The sequence below is a fragment of the Cervus canadensis genome, chromosome 13, assembly GCF_019320065.1.
Source record: "Cervus canadensis isolate Bull #8, Minnesota chromosome 13, ASM1932006v1, whole genome shotgun sequence".
NCBI lineage: Eukaryota > Metazoa > Chordata > Mammalia > Artiodactyla > Cervidae > Cervus > Cervus canadensis.
The window spans coordinates 30,029,428-30,051,029 of record NC_057398.1 but is presented as its reverse complement, the minus strand read 5'-3'; the positions used below and the strand labels follow the sequence as shown (position 1 = coordinate 30,051,029).

The 21,602-nt window shown below is 53.9% G+C and overlaps 1 protein-coding gene across 5 annotated transcripts in view; it reads right to left on the bottom strand.

The window, feature by feature from the left end:
• The window catches only part of PRDM16 (PR/SET domain 16), a 338,468-nt gene that overhangs the window by 40,561 nt on the left and 276,305 nt on the right, over nt 1-21,602 (bottom strand). For 3 of the 5 annotated variants that reach the window (XM_043485212.1, XM_043485215.1, XM_043485213.1), the window contains exons 4-5: nt 14,701-14,835; nt 2,914-3,016 (exon numbers count right to left, since the gene is read on the bottom strand). In XM_043485212.1, coding sequence (XP_043341147.1) covers nt 2,914-3,016; nt 14,701-14,835 — 238 coding nt within the window. Of the gene's footprint in view, nt 1-2,913; nt 3,017-5,651; nt 5,774-14,700; nt 14,836-15,063; nt 18,027-21,602 lie in introns of those variants that run through there. The other 2 variants (XM_043485214.1, XM_043485216.1) reach the window with 2 other exon arrangements.

Here is a 21,602-nt window from a genome sequence, read left to right as displayed (position 1 = left end):
ACTCTGATTGCATTATGCTACATTGTGTTGTATAGTTATGTTGTATTATGTTATATCTGTCTATCTCATGCTTTATACAAATACGCTGCATCCTCTCGACCTTTTTTGGAGAGGGGGAAAAAGTTAGTAATTTTGAGCCTTTCTCAAAAGAAAGGCATATTTGAATGGAAATGATTTTCTTTATTTTCTCCCAAGAGCTAGAAGTTCTCTTGAAAGAGAAATCTTTCCCCTCTCTACTGAAAAGAGTAAAAACAAAATAAAAAGTTCCTGGAACTAATGAACCTGAAAGTGGCTTCCCTCTGCTCTGAGTCACTTGTAGGAAAATTGGAATTGAATTTCTTTACAAAGCTGCAGCTTTGGAAGGGCACTGCCAGGCTGCCAGTCCTGGGTCCACAGGGCTGGGGCCGCTCCCCGCAGTGAACTGGCAGAGCAGGTCCACCCACTGCCCCCCCCCACCCCCGCCCTCCCTTCTTCCGTGATACCTGGAGGTCATCCTGCCAGAGCTCCTGCCCCCAACAAGAGCAGGCAGCACTGTGACTCAGAACGGAGCTCTCCTCATCTAAACCCAGGGAGGGGGGCTGTGGGCCGGGGCAAAAGCTCTGACTTCTGCCCAAACCCAACTAAACCGAGACCATGCTGGCCCGATGTCTTGTGTGTCGAGTCTGAGCCTTGCGTCTGTCTGAAGTTCCCTCGGCAACTTTTCGCGGCAAAGCAGGAATGTAACAGAAAAATAAATCAGTGCCTAATGGCTTCAGGGAACCCAGGGGGACACAATTATGTGGCATCTACATGCTAATCTACAGACTGGAGGCTCAAAAGCCCTCAAGAGCCCACTCCAAGTTCCTGCCGTGATAAGGGGCCCTGCATTCACTGGGGCTGGGATAAAAGATTTTTTATGATAATTATCTTAGTGAGGAACATTTTTACATTTTCTTTCTGTGAGATTCAGAGTTAACTGAGGAGGGGTGGCTGTTGGGAGGTGAAGGAGTGATCCTGACAGCCAAGGGGATGAAAAGTCAAATATTTGACGTTGGACTATTATGTGTGGAAAGCAAGCCCACAGATGTCTGATAAATTAGGAAAATGCAGACCCAAGTTATTTAAGATCAGGCATTAGAAGAGGGACAGGAATCAAGGTTTCTCTAACCTTTCGGAAGAAAGACAGGTCATCATACAAACAAAACCCCATGGCCCAGCATGGCCGAATTTATCTTTCTGAGTGCATTATCTAAGATTCACAGGTCTTTTCAACAATTATTTTAAGAAAAATGAGACCATCCCCCTGATACCCAGAGCTTAGCCACCTATTTCCTTTTCTCGAAGGGCTGATTAAAACCAAAGTCTAGAGGAGAGGGTGGGTTGAGTCTATTTTATAGAACTGTCCTTCTCTAGAGAGAGCCTTTGGAAGAACTCACGGGCGCAAAGTGCTGCCCCACATAGGTGGGCCACGCTTGAGGACCGAGAAGGTCACCCTGCTCCCGGGGGCTTCCTGCTAATTCCGAAGCCTAGCTCCCTGGCCCAGTCAACCGTACTTCCAGGCCGTGACACGGGACCGGCTCCTTAGAGAAACTTGCAGTTAGTGGCATTAATCATTAAACCTTGGAGTACTTGTGTGTGTGGGGGGGGGGTGTGGGGGAAGAAGGACAGGAAGGGAAAAGCCAGCCTCCCCCCTTTCTCTAGCCGGAATGGAATCATTTGCACCAGAGACGGTGAGAAGCAGAGGCTGCCTTCGGTTCACTTGCGGGGCCTCATGCAGAGAAGAGATGCCATCTATTCAGCCACAGCACGTAGGGAGTTAACTGACCAGCCTCGTTGCCAAGCAGCTTCCTCCAACTGACTTTTCCTCTGCCACTTAAAAATGGTTCCAGGATCCCAAGGTGAATGGGCACACTGCTTAACAATGTGGATGGAGAAATAGAAATCTGGATTTCAGAAATCTGAGCCTGTATGAGACTGGGCTTTCCTCAAGCATCATCAGAGATGTGCCTGGGTGTGGATGAACAAGGAATAGAAGTGTGTCTACCAGACACATACTGTGTGACCAGCCAAGAGGAAAGGACACTAGGGATGCTTCCTGTAGTCCTGTTGGAAGAGCTTGCTTAGAGGGGCCCTCAGAAGCCCTAACGGAGAAGGCAATGGCACCCCACTCCAGTGGAAAATCCCACTCCTGGAAAATCCCATGGACAGAGGAGCCTGGTAGGCTGCAGTCCATGAGGTCGCTAAGAGTCGGATCCGACTGAGCGACTTCACTTTCATGCGCTGGAGAAGGAAATGGCAACCCACTCCAGTGTTCTTGCCTGGAGAATCCCAGGGACGGGGGAGCCTGATGGGCTGCCATCTATGGGGTCGCACAGAGTTGGACACGACTGAAGTGACTTAGCAATAGCAGCAGCAGAAGCCCTAAATATTCCCTCTCACCAAATAAACTTCCCTTAACTGTTCTCTGAGAATTTTTGCTTTTAACTACAGGTGGTCATTGCTTTCAAACACATGGATGGCATCACTGCACTTTCTTAACTGAGACTGTGACTCTCCTTTGGCACAGAGCTCTAGGGGGCGAATGTTTCCAAGCTGTGAAATGGGTCTGTTTGTTTAAGTCTTGCAGAGAGTATATTGCTGCTGTTATATGATAATTATACAGTTTAAAAAGAGCCCCTAGGACTCTCCCACTACAGAGATGTCAGGCAGCATGTTGTGTTGTCTCAAGTCCTGTCTGAATTCAGACTGTGGCCCCTGTAACCCAAGGAAGGAGAAAGCAAAGTGCTCAGGTTGAGAAGTTGTTGGAAGGAATTGGTTCTGCCCATCTGGGGCCTGGGGGATGGACCATGGGCAGCAGCTGGGGGACCCCTGGCTCCTGTCATGCTGTCCAAGTGATGGAGCACCAGGCCTCTGCTCCTGTGGGTGGGGGCTTACCATCCAGGCTGGGAGGCACCGCCCCCAGAGAGTAGGCACCTTCTTTCACATGGACCAGCAGCTCTTCTCCTGGCTCAATGTCCTTAATGACTTTATAATAAATCTAGGATGGAGAAACCAGAGAGAAAGGGTCAGCATTGTTGGCCTGGCTGCTTTAAAAGCCACATCGTGCACACCCGGCCCGCACGCCATTGACACTGCTCATTGGGGAGCCTGCCCCGCTGGGCCCTTGACCTGCCTTCTAATTGCTGCTAAGAGGTTCCCCTTCGGAACTTGGCAGGATACTCTCAGGAGGACTAGAGTCTATTTTTAGCTAGTTTGATCCAGATTTTGGATAAAGGGGATGCAAAAGGAAATGCGTGAGGATTAGCCCCAAAGTTCCTGAGCAGGGTGCTTCCTAGCAGGAAATATCAGGTAGAGAAAGCGGCTCCTTTCCTCAGAAGTGGAGCCTGGTTCCTTTTGTCAATATGTATGTAGGACACTCTCTGCTGTCTGGGGCCAGGATGGGGTCTTCACCCCTGAGCGTGGGTTTGGATGTTTATGAAAGTGGCCACGGAGACAGACGGCGGTCCCGTGTGCCAGGTCGGTAGGTGCGAGTCTCAGATGAGTGTGCACGTCTCCCACAGTGGGAGGTGGAGGGGAGCCCGTGCCAGCCACAAGCTCGGTACCAGCAGCTGTGGGTGTCTGGGATCAGGGATCGCTCTGAAAACAGAGAGGGGTCAGGTGGGGCTTGGGGTAGAGTCTGTAGCCTGGAGCAAGCTCTGAGGGACAAACGTCCAGTGTCAATACTCTGAGCAGCCCTGTAGCTTGCCAAGGTGTCCCCTGAAAAAGCATCATCTGCAAGGTGGGTGGTGGCCATGATCTGGAAAACTCCAGCTACTCAAGAGGGAAGCATGATCAGGGTCGTCTGGGATGAGGCCCAGGGACCAGGCTCCAACAGCCTGGGAGGCTCTGGGAGAGACCGAGGCCTTCCTTGCCTTTGCCAGCCCCTGCCTAGGGCTCCTGCCCTCCCTGGAACCCAGGGAACCAGCTCCTCTGGGTGGTGCGCCCACTCTCACGAGGACAGGGCTGACGCCAGGAACCCTGCATCTTAAATCTGGAAATGTCAGATAGCAGGCTGCATTTCTGTTAGGCCGTCCACTGCCTCCCATGCCTGCATGTGATGTCTGGGTTCCTCTTCAGATCACAGTAACCAAGGCACTTCCAGGAGCACTAAGGCTTGGTCACAGGGCTGGCTAGGAGGCCAGGGAAGGACCTGAGACCAGTCCATCTGCTTGGAGAGAAACGGGGGGCAGAGGCTTCTCCAGGCCATTCCTACCCAAGGTTCTTCAGCACCACCTTCTGGTGGAGGAACTGGCGGTTGGGTGTTAGGCGAGGCTTCTCCACAGTAGCTGGACATGGTTCAGACGCCCCGGGGACTGACCTGGGCACTGCCTGCTCACCTCCCCCCATACCCCAGGGAAACATCTGGAAGGCTGAGTTTCCCCCCTCTAGTGGGGCCCCTTTCCCCTCTCCCCAGTCCAAGTCCAGCTGTGGATGCCCTCACAGATCACCAGTTTCAACTAATTCCAGAATGACACCAATGTGCTCTCAAAGGGACAACAGAGCCACATGGCGTCCCCAAAATCCCCGCTGAACATGTGGATAGTGGAACTGTACCCAGTAGAAGTACACACACGTACAGATGTCTTATCAATATGTACTTGTTAGCAATTTCATCTGGCAACTATCCCCTGGCATGCCGCTAAAATAAGGATGAGATTTTTAAAATGGAGACCAGACTTCCCAGGTGGCGCAGTGGTAAAGAATCTGTCTGCCAGTGCAGGAGACGCAGGAGATGTGGCTTCAATCCCTGGGTCGGGAAGATCCCGTGGAGTAGGAGTGGCACCCCAATCCAGCATTCTTGCTTGGGAAACCCCACGGACAGTGGAGCCTGGTGGACTTCAGTCCATGGGGCCACAGAGAGTCGGACACAACTGAGCAATAGCACAGCGCAGAAACTGTACCATATTACCTTCTATAGTTATATCAATTGATATTAAACTCCCAGTTTTGTATTATTTTATCTAAAAAATTACACAGTGCTCACAGACTTAGAGGATGAACTTATGGTTTTCAGGGGTGAAGGATGGGGGAAAGGGATAGTAAGGGAACTTGGGATGGACATGCACACACTGCTAAATTTAAAATGGATAACCAGCAAGTTCCTAGTGTATACCACATGGAACTCTGCTCAACTGTTATGTGGCAGCCTGGCTGGGAGGGGAGTTTGGGGGAGAATGGATACATGTATATGTATGGCTGAATCCCTTCACTGTTCAGCTGAAACTATCGCAACATTGTTAACTGGCTACACCCCAATACAAAATATAAAGTTTAAAAGAAATTACAGTGGCTGAAATAATTGTTGTTTTTTTTTTAAGTCAGACTCCAGCCACTGTATTTTAGAATCAGACCCAAAGTGCATCTCAGGCTCCAGCAAAGCCGGGATGAGCCCCTGACCCATCCCACCGCAGGGAGTCACAGCTTATTAATACACAGGCATAATCGCACTGTCATCCCAGCGTTGAACCAGCGCATCCAGCAAGTGCAGCCTTAATGCGCCCGCCGGCCGACGGCCGGTGGCTTCCCGTGGGTCCCCGTTAGAGGGCAATGTGGACCCGCCCGCAGCATCCTCCCCGGCTAGGCCTGCGCCCCGCGAGGGCCCGGAACGTGAGAGGCCGGCGGCGCGCTCTGACCTGCGTCCGGAGATGCTGGACTTCTGCTCCCGCCGCCGGGCTTCGGGGGCTGACGCGGCTCACCGCCCCGCCTACGCCTCCGGCTCTGCGTCCCCCTCCGACCCCTTCTGAGGGCCACCCACTCTTCCAGGATCCCTAATCCCCCCTCTCGGAGGGCCACCAGGTCTCCCGGGACCCCACCCGCCTTCTGGGATCGCCGGATTCCCTCCCCTTCCTCCCCCGAACCCCTCCAAGGGCCTGGGACCTGCAGACATCCCCCTCCCACCTCCGAACTGGGAGTCTACTCCGGTCTCATCCCCAACGCCCTTCGCCTCCTGCCCGCCTTCCAGGACTGCCAGATCTTCTGAGACGCCCCCTCCCTCCCCCCTCCCACCCAACCGCGCAGCCCCACCCCGTCCCAGCTCCGAGAGCTGCGGACTCAGTCCTCGGACCCCCTTGGAGGGAACCGACCCTTCCCAGCCGGTGGGTCTAGCGCGCCGGCAAGGGAAGCAGTTCCTTGTGCGGCGGGCGCCCCCTACCCAGTCCCGCTCCTCGGGACAGACGGTGGGCCCCGGCGCCTGGAGGGGGCGCGAGCACCGGACACGCAGCGGGCCAGCAGTCGGCCCGGGCCGCTGGGACTTTGAGCGGCTAGACTGGGTTAATAGCTGTTAGAGCTGATCGCAGAGCCTGCGGCCAGACTGGGGACAGCGGGTGTCCCGACCTGCCCCCACTTGGAGGAAGAGGCGCAGCTGCAAACGGGAAAGCGCACGAACTTTTCCAAACTCAGCCGGTCCACCTTCGCTAAGGGCATGGGGCTGCGGCGGATCCGCCCTGGTCCACACAAAGGCGGCAGGTACTTTTACGACCTGTTCAGCACAAAGGCCTTATCTTCCTGGTCTGCGGGGTCCGGCGACTTCCTGGGACAAAGGCCGGGCTTTTGTGGGACTGAGTCTCCTGACTGCTGGGGCACAAGTTGTGCTGTTACTGTACCACCCGCCCCTTCCCTTCTCCCGGTGATAAATTATTATTGTGTGTGAGTGCTTAGTTGTGTCTGACTCCTTTTCCACCCCATGGACTGTAGCCTGCCAGGATCCTCTGTCCATGCGATTTTCCAGGCAAGAATACCGGAGTGGGTTGCCATTTCCTCCTCTAGGGGATCTTCCTGACCCAGGGATCAAACTCACATCTTCCACATTCCCTGCATTGGCAGGCAGATTCTTTACCACTGAGCCACCTGGAAACCAAATTATTACTGCAGTCACTTAAGTTGGTTTATCCTGAAGTTGGTTTATCCCTAGCCTTTCATTGTGTGCCCCTTCGTGGGACATATTCAGATCCCAGGGCTAACTGGGCATCAAGGATGGGCTGAGTCTTAAGGATTTCCACAAGAGGGGAACAGAAGCCTATGCCCCTGGAAAGAAAGAACCCTGGTCTCTGATACTCTTTCCTTCCCAGGCTCAGAGCAGACCTGCCTTTGTTTACAGGTTGGCATCTGGGTATCCAAGCCTGTCTCTGAACAGTGGCGTCCCCAGCAACATGTAACTGTCTCGGGGTCCTTGGATTGTGTGGCAAGGCGGAATTTTCTGTCTGGTTTCAGAGCCTGAGAGCGGAGGAAACCACAGCAACAGCTGACTTTACTAGCGCCAATAAATGTCTGCTCTAAACGGCTTTAAAAAATAACAATGCCAAACAGAACTGATCCCGAGTTAAGACCTTGTTCAGCATCTCAGTTCTCTTTGCAACGCGAGACCTGATTGAACATGGGCGGCCGACACCAACAAGGGGGACTTGGGATTCTAACTGTGTTTAGCCTGACCCTTTCACAATCTCTGGACACAAAGAGACGGCCTCTTGTAGGTGAACGGAGCTCGGACAAATACATGGCCACGTTCTCAACAAAAGACAGAGAAACTGCCGGAGAAAAACTGGATGCAGTATGGGCCACGTTCATAAGAAAATGAACATCATTTTCTTTTCTTCCAACAACATTCTTTAAGACAAAGAAATATTTCAAATCGATAATGGCTGATAGTTTGGGTGTATTTTCTCCTTAGCGTTCCTTAAGTTTGTTTTTGTTTTTAATACCAAGTCAGTTTCGCAAGAACAGATATTATTTTCAAACATAAAGACTTTAAGTTCCACAATTTTCATTCCACCTTAATCTTAGAATTTTAAAATTTAAGTAGGTGAAAAACTCCATCTGACCTACACTGGATAGAAAGGATTAGATTGCAGACCCACCAGCCCGTATGTTGAATACAGGCCACAGCTCTCCCCTTCCAGGAGCAAATGAAAATCATGAAAGTGATAAGCGAACTGGCCTTTGTTTCCACCCTCACCCCACTCCCCACCCCTGATCAGTTTGAGAAACTTTAAAGGGGTATTTGAGTAATATAGGTGCTTATCTTAAAAAAAAATTAAGCTCTCTCCATTCTGGATTTCGGAATTCACTTGTGCTTGAATTTGTGAAGGCTTTCGCATGGCACACAAGGGGCTTTTCATGAGAGAAGCACACAGCAAGGGGAATTTGAATTGCTCTGAGATCTTGCTGAATAGCAAATTCGCTCAGTCGCCAGTCTGCCTTTGGAGAGAGGATGCTGGACCGAGGGTTATCTCTGGGCATTTTTCGGGGCTCCGCAATGTGGCGAGGCCAGCACTCTTATTGCCTCAAGACCTTGGTAGGTGTCAGCGTGTTTCCTCACTGCTTGATATCCCCAAACGCCGACCTTCTCTCTCGGAGAAAGTTGTGGACACCAGAGACCTGAGGCTGGCACAGGGGTTAGCTTTGGATTTTAAGAAACAGCCCAGGTGATGCTCCAGAATGGAGCTGGGAAGCAAGTGTTTGGAGCTGCTGAGAGTGTGGGCAAGTCTTTATTTCACTTTGCCTGCCTGGCTGTTTCAGGGCAGAAGGAAGGGGCCGGCGCTGGCTGCTCAGGGTTTGTTACCACCAGCAGGCTCTAGGAAGGAGCAGACGATCCCTTCCTCTGGCTGAGAGAGGGGAGGCGGCTTGTCACCCTTGGATTTGTCATGTCCCTCTCTTCCCATGTGTGGCTGGAGCAGCCTGTGCCTTAATCTTTATATATATGCCTTTATATATATATATATTCTGTCACCTTCCCAGCAGCTCAACATTAAAAATCATCTTGTATACCCTCCTCTTTCTTAGTTGTACGGTTTGTACCTGGATGTTACATATATATTTATTATCTATAAATTATCACATTTGCATATAATATAAAAATATATAATATACAGTTAGCTAGATTTTTAAAAAATATAAATATAAATTACAGGTCACAATTAAATTGTCTTCATCATACTTAAGTGGCTCCTTCTAATAAAGTAATTACTTCCACTTAATTAAGAGGGAAAAAAATATAGGTTCTGGTAAATGATAACCGGTACTGTGAATCAATACCTTGTCCTTTGCCTCAGAGATGGTCAGTGTGCCCTGGGGAGTAAAAATGCAACGGTTTTCTAATGCAAAACACATTTGCTCTATTTTTTAAATAAGTCTTTTGCAAATTGGGTAAGAAGTGCTAAAATGAATTCCTCATCCTTCTCATTTTGGAAGGGAAAATTGTATCTAACTGTTTGGAAGCTACCATTGAAACAGCCGATCCCTTTTTAATTTAAATGTCGTGGAGGGAGGGATGGGCCTTCCACGATCAGGGCAGAGAAGGGCAGTGGACACGGCATAGCCATCGTTTAGAATCCCAGCCCTGGCAGACCGCTGACCCTGACACGGGGGTGGGCAGTGGGGAGGGGCTCGTCCAAGTCAGGGCAGTAGAAACGAAAGCAAAAGAACATGCTTTGAGCTTTGCCCGGAAACCCTGGGTTCTTGTCCTCTAACTGCTGGCTCTGAAGGGTGGGCTGCTGGGTGGTGATCTGTTGGATCATCTGCTAATAAAATGCTATTGTTTTAACATGCTCTGTGAAGGAGATTAGCCTTTGTCTGCTTCCGCTTTGGGGAGACGCGGCCCCTCACTTGTCCCAGAATGTGCTGGTGGTGGTGGCTTTTCCTGATGCCTGGCTGGCCAGCCCCGGTGGTTGGCGTGCAGTGCGGACCTCGCAGCCCTTCTGAGGTGTACTGGGGGTCCAGCCCCTGAGTCGTGCTCCCCAATGTGTGTGAGTGACCCCAGTATCATGTTGCACCATCTTCAGCCACATCGGCCACCTGACATCCAGCCACCAACATCCTTGCCCTGTCGAGGTGATGTGGGAGAAGGAGCTGGGCTGTGTGCAGGCCTCTTCTGGCCTTTGCTTGCTGTGGAGGGCACTTTATTTCAAAGCACTTGTTTACTTTCTTATCACTAAAACAAATCCAGGACTTCCCTGGTGGTCCAGGGGTTGGGAATGCATCTGCCAATGCAGGGGACACAGGTTTGATCCCTGGTCCAGGAAGATTCCACATGCTGAGGAGTAACTAAGCCCATGTACCACAACTACTGAGCTCATTCTCTGGAGCCGCAACTATGAACCCACGTGCTGCAAATACCGAAGCGCATGTGCCTATAAGCCATGCTCCACAACAAGAGAAGCCACAACAATGAGAAGCCTGCACACTACAACTAGAGAGAAGCTGCCACTCGCCGCAACTAGAGAAAAACCTGTGCACAGCAACGAAGACCCAGCACAGCCAAAATAAATAAATAAAATAAATACGTAAAACAAATCCAAGAACAGATCCTGTCCGTGTCTCCTGAGACATCTGAAACCAACTTATTTGCTTATCACAGTGGGAGAAAGAGCCACCCAAGGGATATCTGAAGGTCTCGAGTTTTCCTAAAAGAAAAGTGGGAGTTGGAGGATGCTGGGAGCAGGGGAGGGCCACAAAATCCCTGGGGAGGGTGGGCGAGGGTCTTGCCTTCCAGAGTGAATCAAGGCACCAGTGCTTGCCTTCTGCTCCTGCTAAGCTGGGAAGGTGAACCAGGCACCCCAGGTTCTATGCTGTGGTCTGACTGCCCCCCAAAATCACAGAGAGAAACTTGTTCCCCGACAGCTGTCTGCTGTAGATGTTTTGTTTCCTGGCAGCCAGGCTACCCCAAAGCTCAAGTGGCCTCAGGACTGCCTGTAGGCAGCAAACCACAAGTCACCTTTAGGTGATAGGCTGGGTGCAGGGAGAAATTCAAGGCCCCTGTGGCCTTTGCTGCCCAGGGCTCCCCTCACCTAGAGCCCCATGGAGGCTGGTGCCGAGGGTGGTGCCCGGGGAACAGAGTGGAAGGGATGGGCTGGTCACCTCTCCTTGAGGTCCCATGGGGCAGAGACCGCTGAGAGCCTCAGGGCTCCAAGAGGGGTGCACTCGGTGAAGGGCTCTGAGCCCTGCCCCTGTGGCTCCACAGCTGGGTGAGGGGCACATGGTCAGTAGCCTGAGTGTCTGGGAAGAATGAGGCCTGGCAGGACAGAAGGGGTCTGTCCAGCGGGGGGTGCACTGCCCGGCGTCTGGGCTCCCTCAGCACTCTCAAAGCGGCTGGAGGGCCCACCACCCGCTCAGAACCACCCAGGGCATGCAGGCTGCATCTGTCCCCACAGCCCGTCTGGACATCAGCCAAGGCCTTGCTGGACTGAGGGTGTTGAGACCCCTGACCTCAGCCCACTGCCCCTGTGTGGGTGTCTCCAGAGGACTGGAGACCATCCAGGAGGCCCATGCAGAGCTGCCTCAAGTTCTCTGGCCACTGCAGCTTTGGGAACATTCTCCTTAAGTGACCCTTTCCTGCCTGGTCCCCCTGGACCTCTGGACATTGGGGTTCAGGTCATGGCTCACGAACTTCAAGTGAGAGCTTTTCTGATTGAAGTGATTTCTCTACCGAATACCACCTGGAAAACCTGAAGCTCTTTTCATAGATCTTAGATCTTCAGTCTGGGTGCCTTCCCTTCCATGTCTGTGCTGTGTTGGGAGGTGATGTTCTGTGCAGGTGTGTGTGGTGGGGTTGGGGGGAGGGGGTGGGGAGGGAGAGAGAGGGAAATTGTTCCCTTCGGTGTGTCTCTGTGTATGTATGTGTGTGCATGTGTGTATATGTAGGGGGTTTCCTAAGTGCCAGGAAATCCTGGTGGAAACTCTTGGGATTAGGGCAATCCGAAAAACCCCATTAATACCATGTAATGTTTCCTTCTCAAAGAGAAGCCTGTCTTCAAAATTCTTTGTTTTATTATTAATATTTCAGGGACAGTTTTACTCCAGCTCCATGCAGGGTTACGCCAGTCCCTTTGCAGTGAGCTGAGCTTCCACCGGTCGGGACTGGGGGACGGAAGCCCTTCTGCTGGCCATGTGGCCATCCCAGGGGAGAGGAAGCCGGGTTTCAAGAGACTGTCTACAAAACAGTTTGAAATCTAGTATGTGTGTGTGTGTGCATGTGCGTGTGCGTGTGTGTGAGTCACAAAGTTGGGTCCGACTCTTTGCGACCCTGTGGACTATAGCCCGCCAGGCTCCTCTGTCCATGGGATTTTCCAGGCAAGAATACTGGAGTGGGTTGCTGTTCCCTTCTCCAGGGGATCTTCCCAAACCAGGGATCAAACCTGGGTCTCCTGCATTGCAGGCAGATTCTTTACCATCTGAGTCATCAGGGAAGCCCTTTCCTATCATTATGAGAGTTTAAAATTATTTGTACTATTTCTCAGGAAAATTATGTCCCACACATCACCCATTTTCCTTTGAGATCTGAGATGAGGCCGCCTCCTTGTGCCTATTGGCCACTGCCTTCCTGGGTGTCTGGAGGCCACAGCCATGCAGTTAGGTTTGGGGATGGGGACACTGGTTGCCCAGTAATAGCGGGAACCACCCACCATGGTCCGAGGGGAAATTTTTGCTGCTTCAAGCCATTTCACTGCTGTGTTTGCTTAAATGTGCACCCACATCCTCTCTGAGTCTGTGAGCTGAAGTGGGGATAATGAATCTCCCACATTTAGGCTGTTCGAAACATCCAGCAGGCGAGGATGAAATTTTGATGTCACATTGGGTTAAAGTACTAGAACCAGGTGTGTTTCTGACTGTAGGATGGAGCTTTGGAATGGGAAGCACTGAGGGACAAAAGTGGGATGAAGTGAAAGGGAATCCCTGAGTTAAGGGTATTCCTGTCTGCTGGTCCTGACAAGGGAAGGAGTTTGCTGCAAGGCAGTGAATTCCATTTGGACCCTACACAGAGCTGAAATAAAAGCTAATCTAAAATATTAATAATAAAACAAAGATGTCAGAAGACAGACTTCTCTTTGAGAACAGACAATACGTCTGCTTGCTTTTTCAGAAGCTTGCCACATAAAGATACTTACTTCACGGCTTAAGTTTGGTTTAGACACTCTAACAAACTTTTCTTTTTAAAATAAAAAATCTGGATCCTTCACTATTTTATTCTGCATCTCACGGAAGTGCAGTCCTGGACCTGGCCTCCTGGTGTTTTTTTTTTCCCACTGCCCCTCGGCTCCCCGACATACGACCAAGGAACCATGCTCTCTGCAAGGAAAGGCCAAAAGAAGGACCATCTTTCCATGCACCTTAAACCTAATTCTCCTTCGCTTACATTTTATGCTCATCTAGAATGGAGAAGGAAATGGCAACCCACTCCAGTGTTCTTGCCTGTAGAATCCCAGGGACAGAGGAGCCTGGTGAGCTGCCGTGTATGGGGTCGCACAGAGTCGGACACGACTGAAGTGACTTGGCAGCAGCAGCAGCAGGAGAAAAAGTGTCTTTTTTTTTTAAGTATTGTGCTAATTTTTATGATGGTTCTTTTGCTTTCTTTCAGCAATATATTTTGTAATTAAAAAATACTTATTTTCAGAATGTCGGGTTCCCACTGGAAGGTGTAGCCATCTCGGTGGTAGAGGTGGATCTGAGCTTCACCAGATCATGTCCAATGGAGAGAGGGAGAGCTGCTCAGTCCAGGCTGAGACCACACAGCTGGAAAAGGGGCTGAGGAGATGAGGGCGAGCTGCCCAGCAATCCATGTGGGTCCCGGGGCCTCCTGAGTGTGAGGTCTCTGCATTTCTTGGTGCAAATTTTTTTCTTCTAGAGTCAGGAGCTTCAAATGGCTTTTAAGAATTTGCACAGATGACCTGAAGCTGCATCCTCTGTTATGTGGTCTCCACAGACATTTCTTAAAGCAATGGAACCCTTTTTTTGCAAATGAAATCTCATGGGTAACCCCAAAACAGAGGCAAAAGCAAACCCTGAGATGGACAGGGATGGGCCCCCAGGCATCCGCAGGAAGACTTACGCTGGGGACTTGGTGAAAGCATGGTCCGAAGGGCCTGGCTCCGAGCAGGGCTTCTGGGGGCCACTTGCAAACTTGTGATGAAAACATGAACTAAGTGCTTCCAGCCCCGGGGACACATTGTCTTCATGGTGGAAACTCCATGTGGCATCTTCTGTCCTGATTGGTTCCTGAGACTGGATGCCTGCAGCCCAGGACCAGCATGGACACGAAGTGGTAAGGATCTAGCATGCCAAGAGGGTCTTCAACCTCCTGGGGGCGGCAGCAGAAGCCGAAGAGTTCCTTAGCTCTGGTGGGACAGGCACAGAAGCCCAGACCATGCAGCTCAGGAAAAACATCAATTGGCTTCCAGCAAGGCCAGGATTTGTGCAAAATGTGGCTGGTCACTTCTGCAGGGTGGCTATACTGTTGCAGTGATTTCGGGGACCTCTGGGCAGCTGGGGTCTTGCCTCAGCCTTCCAGACGGCAAGTGCGGAACCCTTCCAGGCAGCTGGGATGAACAGCCATTCAGACACGACTCTCAAGCAGAGGTGTCCGGTTCTCCACTTCTCTCACATGGGTGACGTTTGTCGGAATGTGGACCCTGTGGTTTCTGTACCTGCCTGCTCCTGGCCACGTTTCTTCCTATAAACTGTCATCTTTTGGCTCTCAGACCCCATTAGCCCCCAGTGAGGCCATGGCACAAAGGCATTTGTGGGGTGTCACCAAGTTCCCGGAAACTCAGTGCTGGCCAAGTGTCAAGTAGCCCCCCCGCTGCAGAATGGGCTTGGCAGAGGTGCGGCTAACCCTTCACCCTGGCGCCCCCATTCCTGTCCGCCTCGGTACCAAGGCCCCAAGGACAAGGCTCTGTGCGAATCCGGACCTACCTGCTCATTGATCTGACACATGGTGAGGTTCTGGTCGTCACAGGAGCATGCCACTCGGATGTACTTGAGCCAGCTGCCAGCACCGGCTTGCTGAGCATCCACACAGAGCTTCCCGCTGTCCAGGTCCTCAGAGATCTGGCAAGAGAAAGAACCAAGAAAGCTCAGAGGCACCCTGTGTGCTAGAGCTGACCAGCAAGGGAAGCCACCACTGGGGCTCATAGGAGGAAGGCTGTTCAGCCGCTGGACGTCAGCTGACCCTCTGGGCATTGGCGAGGTACTCGGCCCACCCGGCCTGCCCATGCCCAAAAGCCTCCGGGAGGGAGCCTGGCACAGAGGTAGGAGGATGGCCCTGTCTTTTCTCACCGAGTAGATCACTGCCCTGGCAGAGCCATAAAAGTGCCACCGGGGCTGCAAAAACTCCCCAGCGAGCCGCCCCACATGTGAGAAAGCAGAGACCGCTGTGTCCGAGCGCAGAGCCCTCTGCTGAGAGCATGGGGTGTGGGCTGGAGATGAGCGATCTCGAAGGTGAAGGTGTGGTTGGGGTGTGGCTGTAGGCGCATCTCTGTGCGTGTGCCTGTGCGCACGCGTGTGTGCCCGTGTGCGCATGTGTGCAAGCGTGCGTGTTCACAGCAGCCTGCAAGAAGGAGAACCGTTGGGTTTTCTTAAAAGTGGAAGTTTCCATCTGACACTGGGGGCTTGCAGACGCCCAGCCTGCAGAGGCCCCGCGGGTTTGACCCACGTTAGGTACTTTGTTGTTGCTGTGTTCTCTGAACATGCTTCTGACAGGCAGAGGCAGGGTGCTTCTCCAGCACGTGCACCTCCTAGCAGACCATCTCCCAGAAGACCTGACTGCTGGCCCTGCTGAGGGGGGCCTCCCTGAAGCTACTGGGCCCTGAGGTGGGAACGGTAGGCAGAGTTCCTCCCACCTGCTCTATCAGTGCCTGCTCAGAAATCCAGAGCTGTGGAGCCTGTGGGCGAACTTCCTGGGCAGCTGGGCTGGGAGGCTAGGAGGGGGAGAGGATGGGGCTGAGGCCACCACTACACTGAGGACTGGAAGTAGGTGTTCTGATGGGCAAGGATGTCTAGCTGGGCAAGGGGTATCCAGGTGGGCAGGATAGTTCAGGTGGGTAGGATTGTCCAGGTGGGCAGGGGTGTCCAGATGGGCAGAATAATTCATTTGGGCAGGATTGTCTAGGTGGGCAGGATTGTTCAGGTGGGCAGGGGTGTCCAGGATTGTCTAGGTGGACAGGTGTGTCCAGGTAGGCAGGGGTGTCCAGGTGGGTAGAGGTGTCCAGGTGGGCAAGGGTGTCCAGGTGGGCAGGACTGTTCAGGTGGGCAGGTGTTTCCAGGTGAGCAGGTGTGTCCAGGTTGACAAGGGTGTCCAGGTGGGCAAGGATGTCCAGGTGGGCCGGTGTGTCCAGGTGGGTGGACAGGTGCATTCAGGTAGGAGCAGGTGTCAGAAGGACCCAGCGAAGTCAGCGCAGGGGACAAACTGAGGAGGTTGAATACAGGTGCCACGGCCTCTATTCCTTAGGGTCTCCCCAGTGCCATCTGATGAACAGGTAAGAACCCAGGAAGGGAGGGAGGCTGCCCCTGAGGTCTGAGAAGCCCACTTCTGGCCAGAGAATCAGGACACTTTATAAACAGCTCAGATGCCTTCCAAACGTCCATGGACACTTTCTAAATGGCCAAGGGTCCTGCCCAGCCTGTGAGTCAGCAAGGTTTCAGGAGTTGGCCGCTTTGCTGTGAGGCTCAGAACCCGCCTGCAGTCCTTCTGTGTGGCCACACCCCACCCGCAGGAGCCCATGGCAGCCTCCCAGTCACGACAAGTCTCCGAGCAGCTGCTGAGCTGACCTGGATGGGGCTGTGAGCCCAGAGGCCTCCACCCTGTTGATTCTCCATTTTGGAGACTTTAAGTGAATGGGCCTCATTCTGAAAGAAAGGCGAGAGCCCAGAGAGCCTGGGACAGTGTGGCTGCAGGGGTGAAGGGCCACGACCTGCTCTTGGCCGCACCAGGAGGCCACTGTGGGCTGGGGGGAGGGAGCCCAGGCCACGGGGAGAGGCCCCGCCCCCAGCACTAACGCCTCTCGCCGGCCCCTCCTCTTACCTCCCACCCCAACTGCAGGAAACCCACAAGAGACCCACCAAGCAAAGCTGTGGTTAGTGGCACCTCCACACGGCGAGGCGCCTGCCACCTCCCTGCATCACAGGGAGGAAGAGGGGCAGGCTGGCCAAGGCCCAGGGACCCCCACCCCACTCCTTCCCACTCCATCCCTGTGCCCCTCATCCAGCGTCTTCACAGGTGGGTGTGGCTGGGTGGGGGCTGGCCGGCTCTCTCTGTCTCTGTCTGTTTCTCTCAGTCTCCCTCCACATCCCTCACCACCCTGCCCACGGTCCAGTCTGGGATATGCAGACAGAGATGGTAAATGAACTGTGAGCCCTTGCAACCATCACGTGCGCACCCCTGTGTCTCCTGTCACCCCCGAGATGGTGCTTGACCCTTCATTTCTCAAAGGACTTGTCAGGGGTGGGACAGAGAAGCCCAGAAGGCCGGATCAAGGACAACCCATTGACTCTTGGTTCTAGTAGATTCTGCACCGCCGTAGGATGGCTAGACGATCCCAGGCTCATCCCCCAGCCCCATACCCATGTCCTGCCTGAGCGTGAGAGCAAGTCCACACCTCTGCCTGCATACCTGTGGGCATGCACACAGCCCTGCGGCTGCCCAGACAATCCCCTGCATCCCCAGGAGGGCATGGCAGGACCCTCCCTCCTACTCAGCCCCTCTCAGTCCTCCCGGAGCAGGCAACTCTCCTCCACGTGACGGCCCACATTCACCAAACATTTACAGGCCTCTCAAGTGTGTCTGAACATGGACACAGCCGGTGGCTTACCTACGTGGACACTGTTCCAGGGCCTCCAGCCTGTCTCCATCCTTCCTGGGTGCAGGGCCCAGAGCTCAGAGGCAACAAATCCTCCAGGCCCCCTGCGGCTCCTGGTGTGTCTTCCCTGTGTGGTCAGCAGCCCCTCCTGGGAAACTTCCCTGGTTCCCAAGCTCAACCACTTGGACGACCACAGGGTGGCTGTCACTTCCTGAAGACCTCTGAAGGTCCAGGGGATCCCTTCTCCCTCGTGAGCACCCCAGGTGGTTTTCTGGGGTAACAGAGGTGGTCTTGGTTAACTCCTTCCTCCCAAAGAGAATAAACCCTTCCTCCCTGAGAGGTAGCAGGGGAGGCTGACCTTTCCTCCAGGGAGGCACAAGAAACCCTGGCCTTGGGTCCCCAGAGTGGAAATGCAGGGGCAGGTTGGGTGGTGCAGGCCTTACCCCTGATGCCAGGACCATGTCTTGGTCTCGTCTCTGTGGGGCACACCTGGGTACTCCTGGGCACACCTGGATGATGGACCAGGAGGGACAGAAGCCTCATCTGGAAGGTGCTGCTTTTCTGCTTCAGACCAGAGAGATGTTCTAGGAGTGGCCCCAGCTCTGGCCTCAGGCCAGGTTGGCAGGAGGCTGTAGGCCTGGCTTCTTGTTTGGGGCCTGGGTGGGCTGTGCCGTTTCTGACTCCAGATGGGGAGAAATGGGCGGTGATGTCCATCTCCCCTTGTCCTCCTTTCCTTCTGTCTCTGCCCTTCTCTCCTCACAGCCATAGATGTGGCCTCCAAGATGCTCATATCACCAGCTGAGTGGGCTGAGGTCTCTCTCTGAGCCAGCACTCCCCCCTGCTCACCACTGTGGACCTCCTGGGTGGAGGCTGGTGGAGGTCCCCTGGAGCAGGGCAGCCCCCAGCCCAGGACCGCACATTCATTGCATGCTGGACTGGAGTCAGAGAGGGGGTCTCCCTGTCTGCTCTGGGACCCAGCACGCAGGCCCGAGTGGCCATAGGTCCCCTCTCCTGCCTCTTTAGGAATGAGACCTTCCAGGGCCCATAAAGACAGGTCAAGATCCAGCTCAGCAGGGCCTGAGGCCTGGTTTGTTCTGTGTCAGGGCCTTGTCTCAGCAGGCCAATACTGGTAGAAATGGACAGAGAAGGAGTGGGTGACATTAGAGCCCACAGGCCAGGCTGCAAGCTGTTTATGAACGCGGGAGGGCCCAGCCAACCCCTACCCCCAAATCTCCTAAGGAGACATTGGCGGGCAGTGGCCTAGAGGCTGCTACGGCCTCGGGCTGCGTCTCTCTGCAGATCTGAAGTCCGGGCCCCCTGCCTGATGGCACTCAAAGCCTGACTCTGGGCTGCTTGGGGCTGAGTCTTGGGGGCCCCAGGGCCTCCAAAGAAAGCTGCCCTCCTGCCCGCTTTCCCCCACTGGCCTCCCCACCTCTCATCCCCCCACCAGCTTCCCCAGCTCGTAAATCACCCCCACCAGGAAGGCCGAGTATGAAGCAAAGGCATGGAAAAATTCTTAACCTTGACAATTTTTTTTGCACATCATTTGAGGTTTCCTGCACTTCGAATCTGTGGGCTCGCTGCTGGGCCTGCTCCCTCACGTTTAATGGGCCCGTCCGGGGTGTGCATGCCGGCAGGGATGCGGACACGTTTGTCGTCAGCTGCTTAATGGGTTCTGAGCAGCCAGGAAGGAGCAGGCCTGGGAGTCTGGCCCCTCGGCTCCATGTCCTGCTACTGCAAGTCGGCGCAGAAGAGGCCTGAGCCCAGTGCTGGCACCAGTGGTAGGTCTCATCCTTCTCACCCAGACACCTTCTTGAGCTGATTCAGAGCCACACGTCCAGCCACCAAGCTGTGGGGCTGTCCTGCCCACAGGCACCCGCATATGCATGTGTGCGTGTGTGCGTGCGCGCACACACACACACGCATGCACGCACACACATGCCAGGATTTATGGCATCCACGAGTAGCTGGAATAGAAAGTCCATTCTTGTGATGGAAGGAGGTGGGGGAAAGGCTTTCTGAAAACACCTCTGCCGGGTGCGGACGTGGAGCCTGGATGAGCTCGTAAATCGTCCGTCCTGACTCTCATTATGGGCTCGGTGGTGACATGACCAAGCACTGGCGGGACAGGGTCACCCGGCTGCCCAGAAGACAGGAGTCCTGGGGGCGGGTCACTGGGCCCCACCTGCTCAGGCTGAGAGGAAGGTAGTGGTGGGGCAGGGGAGGAGGAAGAGGGAGGGGGAAGGGAAGGGGTGCTTCCAGGGGGAGCAGGTAACCCATGGACACTGTTCCTCCAAGACTGAGACCAGCCTGTCTCCTAAGCCCATGAAGGGCGTGGGGTAGAGAGAGCCAGTGTCCATGGGTTTGTGCTTGGAAGGAGCCATGGGGCTCCTAGGGCACAGCTGCTGACTGCAGTCTCCGTGGGACAGTTCTGGGGCAGTAGGGCATGCGTGGTGGGGGATAAGGGCCAGAGGGCCTTGGTCTCAGGGTCCCAACAGCACAGCCCAGGATGGGGGTTCTGCAGAGGAAGCCGGTGCCTGGGAGGGGGACCATGATGATGCAGCAGCAGGTCGCAGGGGCTGAGGGGCCGGACTCCCAGGCCCGCTCCTTCCTGGCTGCTCAGAACCCATTAGGCAGCTGCCCCAGGCCCCTGCCTAGGGAACTCCTCCTGTTAATGGTGGGCAGAGCCTCTCTGCTGAGAGCTAGACTCCAGAAACCACACTTTCTGTATTTGGAGTCCACAGATGCCTGCAAAGGCCAGACCAGGAATCACTGACATACCCAAATGCTAGGTGATCCCCCCAGGATTCTCAGAGCCTCTCCCCTCAAAATCCTGACCTCCAAGTGCCACAGTGCTTCCTCAGGTTCAAAGACCATCTCCCACAAAACGCCCCAATACTCTGTGCTGCCACATTCCCGGGGTACATGGCCCTGGGGGCCTAGCCTGGAGCCCAGAACACTGAATTCACCACACTGGGCTCTCCTCTCTCCTCCTTCCCTTCCATCTGATTCTTAGTTTATTTCTCCTTTTTTAAAAAATTTCCCTCCTCAGGCAGGGGCCTGCACAACTCTCCCAGCAGTGTCTGTGTGCATCTCAGAAAACTGGAGGGTAAAACAGAGGCAAAGCGGAGATTCTGGTCTGACTCTGAGAATCGCCTGGCCTAGAGCAGGACTTACACTCCTGGTCTCACCAACAGAACCCAGCGGACAAGAAGAGGGGCTTCGGTGAATGCAGGGCTGAGCAGGCTGTTCTGAGGGTCCCTGGCCTTGGTGTGCCCAGAGCACAGCCCGGCTTCAGCTGAGTCGGGTGTTTGGGGGCTTAGCGTCCTCCTTGCATGTCCCGTCAGCCACATTGAGGATTGAAACCAGTGCCCTTAAGTCTGCAGGGAAATCAATGAATGAGAGACTCACTCAGACACAGAAGCGCCTCAGGGTGACTGGCAACCGGAGGGGTCCGCTGAACCTCAGACCAGCAGCTGAAATGTCCCTACAGGCAGGCTATGGGGTGGGCAAGGAACCTCGCGAAGGGAAGAGTGCCCCATCACTGTGGGGATTCAAGGAGGTCTCAGTGGTCATCCCTCCAGGGTGCTCCAGAAGGAGGCAGACTCTCTGATCATAGTTACCTTTCCAGGCTAGACATTATAAACTCTGAATGTGACAACACGGGGGTTATCTGGGCTCCTGCTTTGGTTTCCTCATTGAAACTAGAAAGCCTCTTTCTGGTCTTCTGTGGAGACCCGTGGCTCCTTGTAAGCACTTACATTGTAAGAACACTTGGCTTGTCCTTCATCCCGAAAAGAGCTCCACGCCCATAGCTGTGCCCCGCTCAAGGGCACAGGTGCTGTGGGGAAGTAGCTTTGGCCACGGATGGCAGTGGGCGTCTGCTGCCTCCTTGGCTCTCAGCACCTGCTCATCTGTTCTTTATAAATGTGCTGGGTCAGGGTGGGGGCATGCCCACTATAGGATGATGAAGGTGCTGGTCAGAAGCAGGGCTCCTTCCCAGGTCTGCCAGGTGAGTAA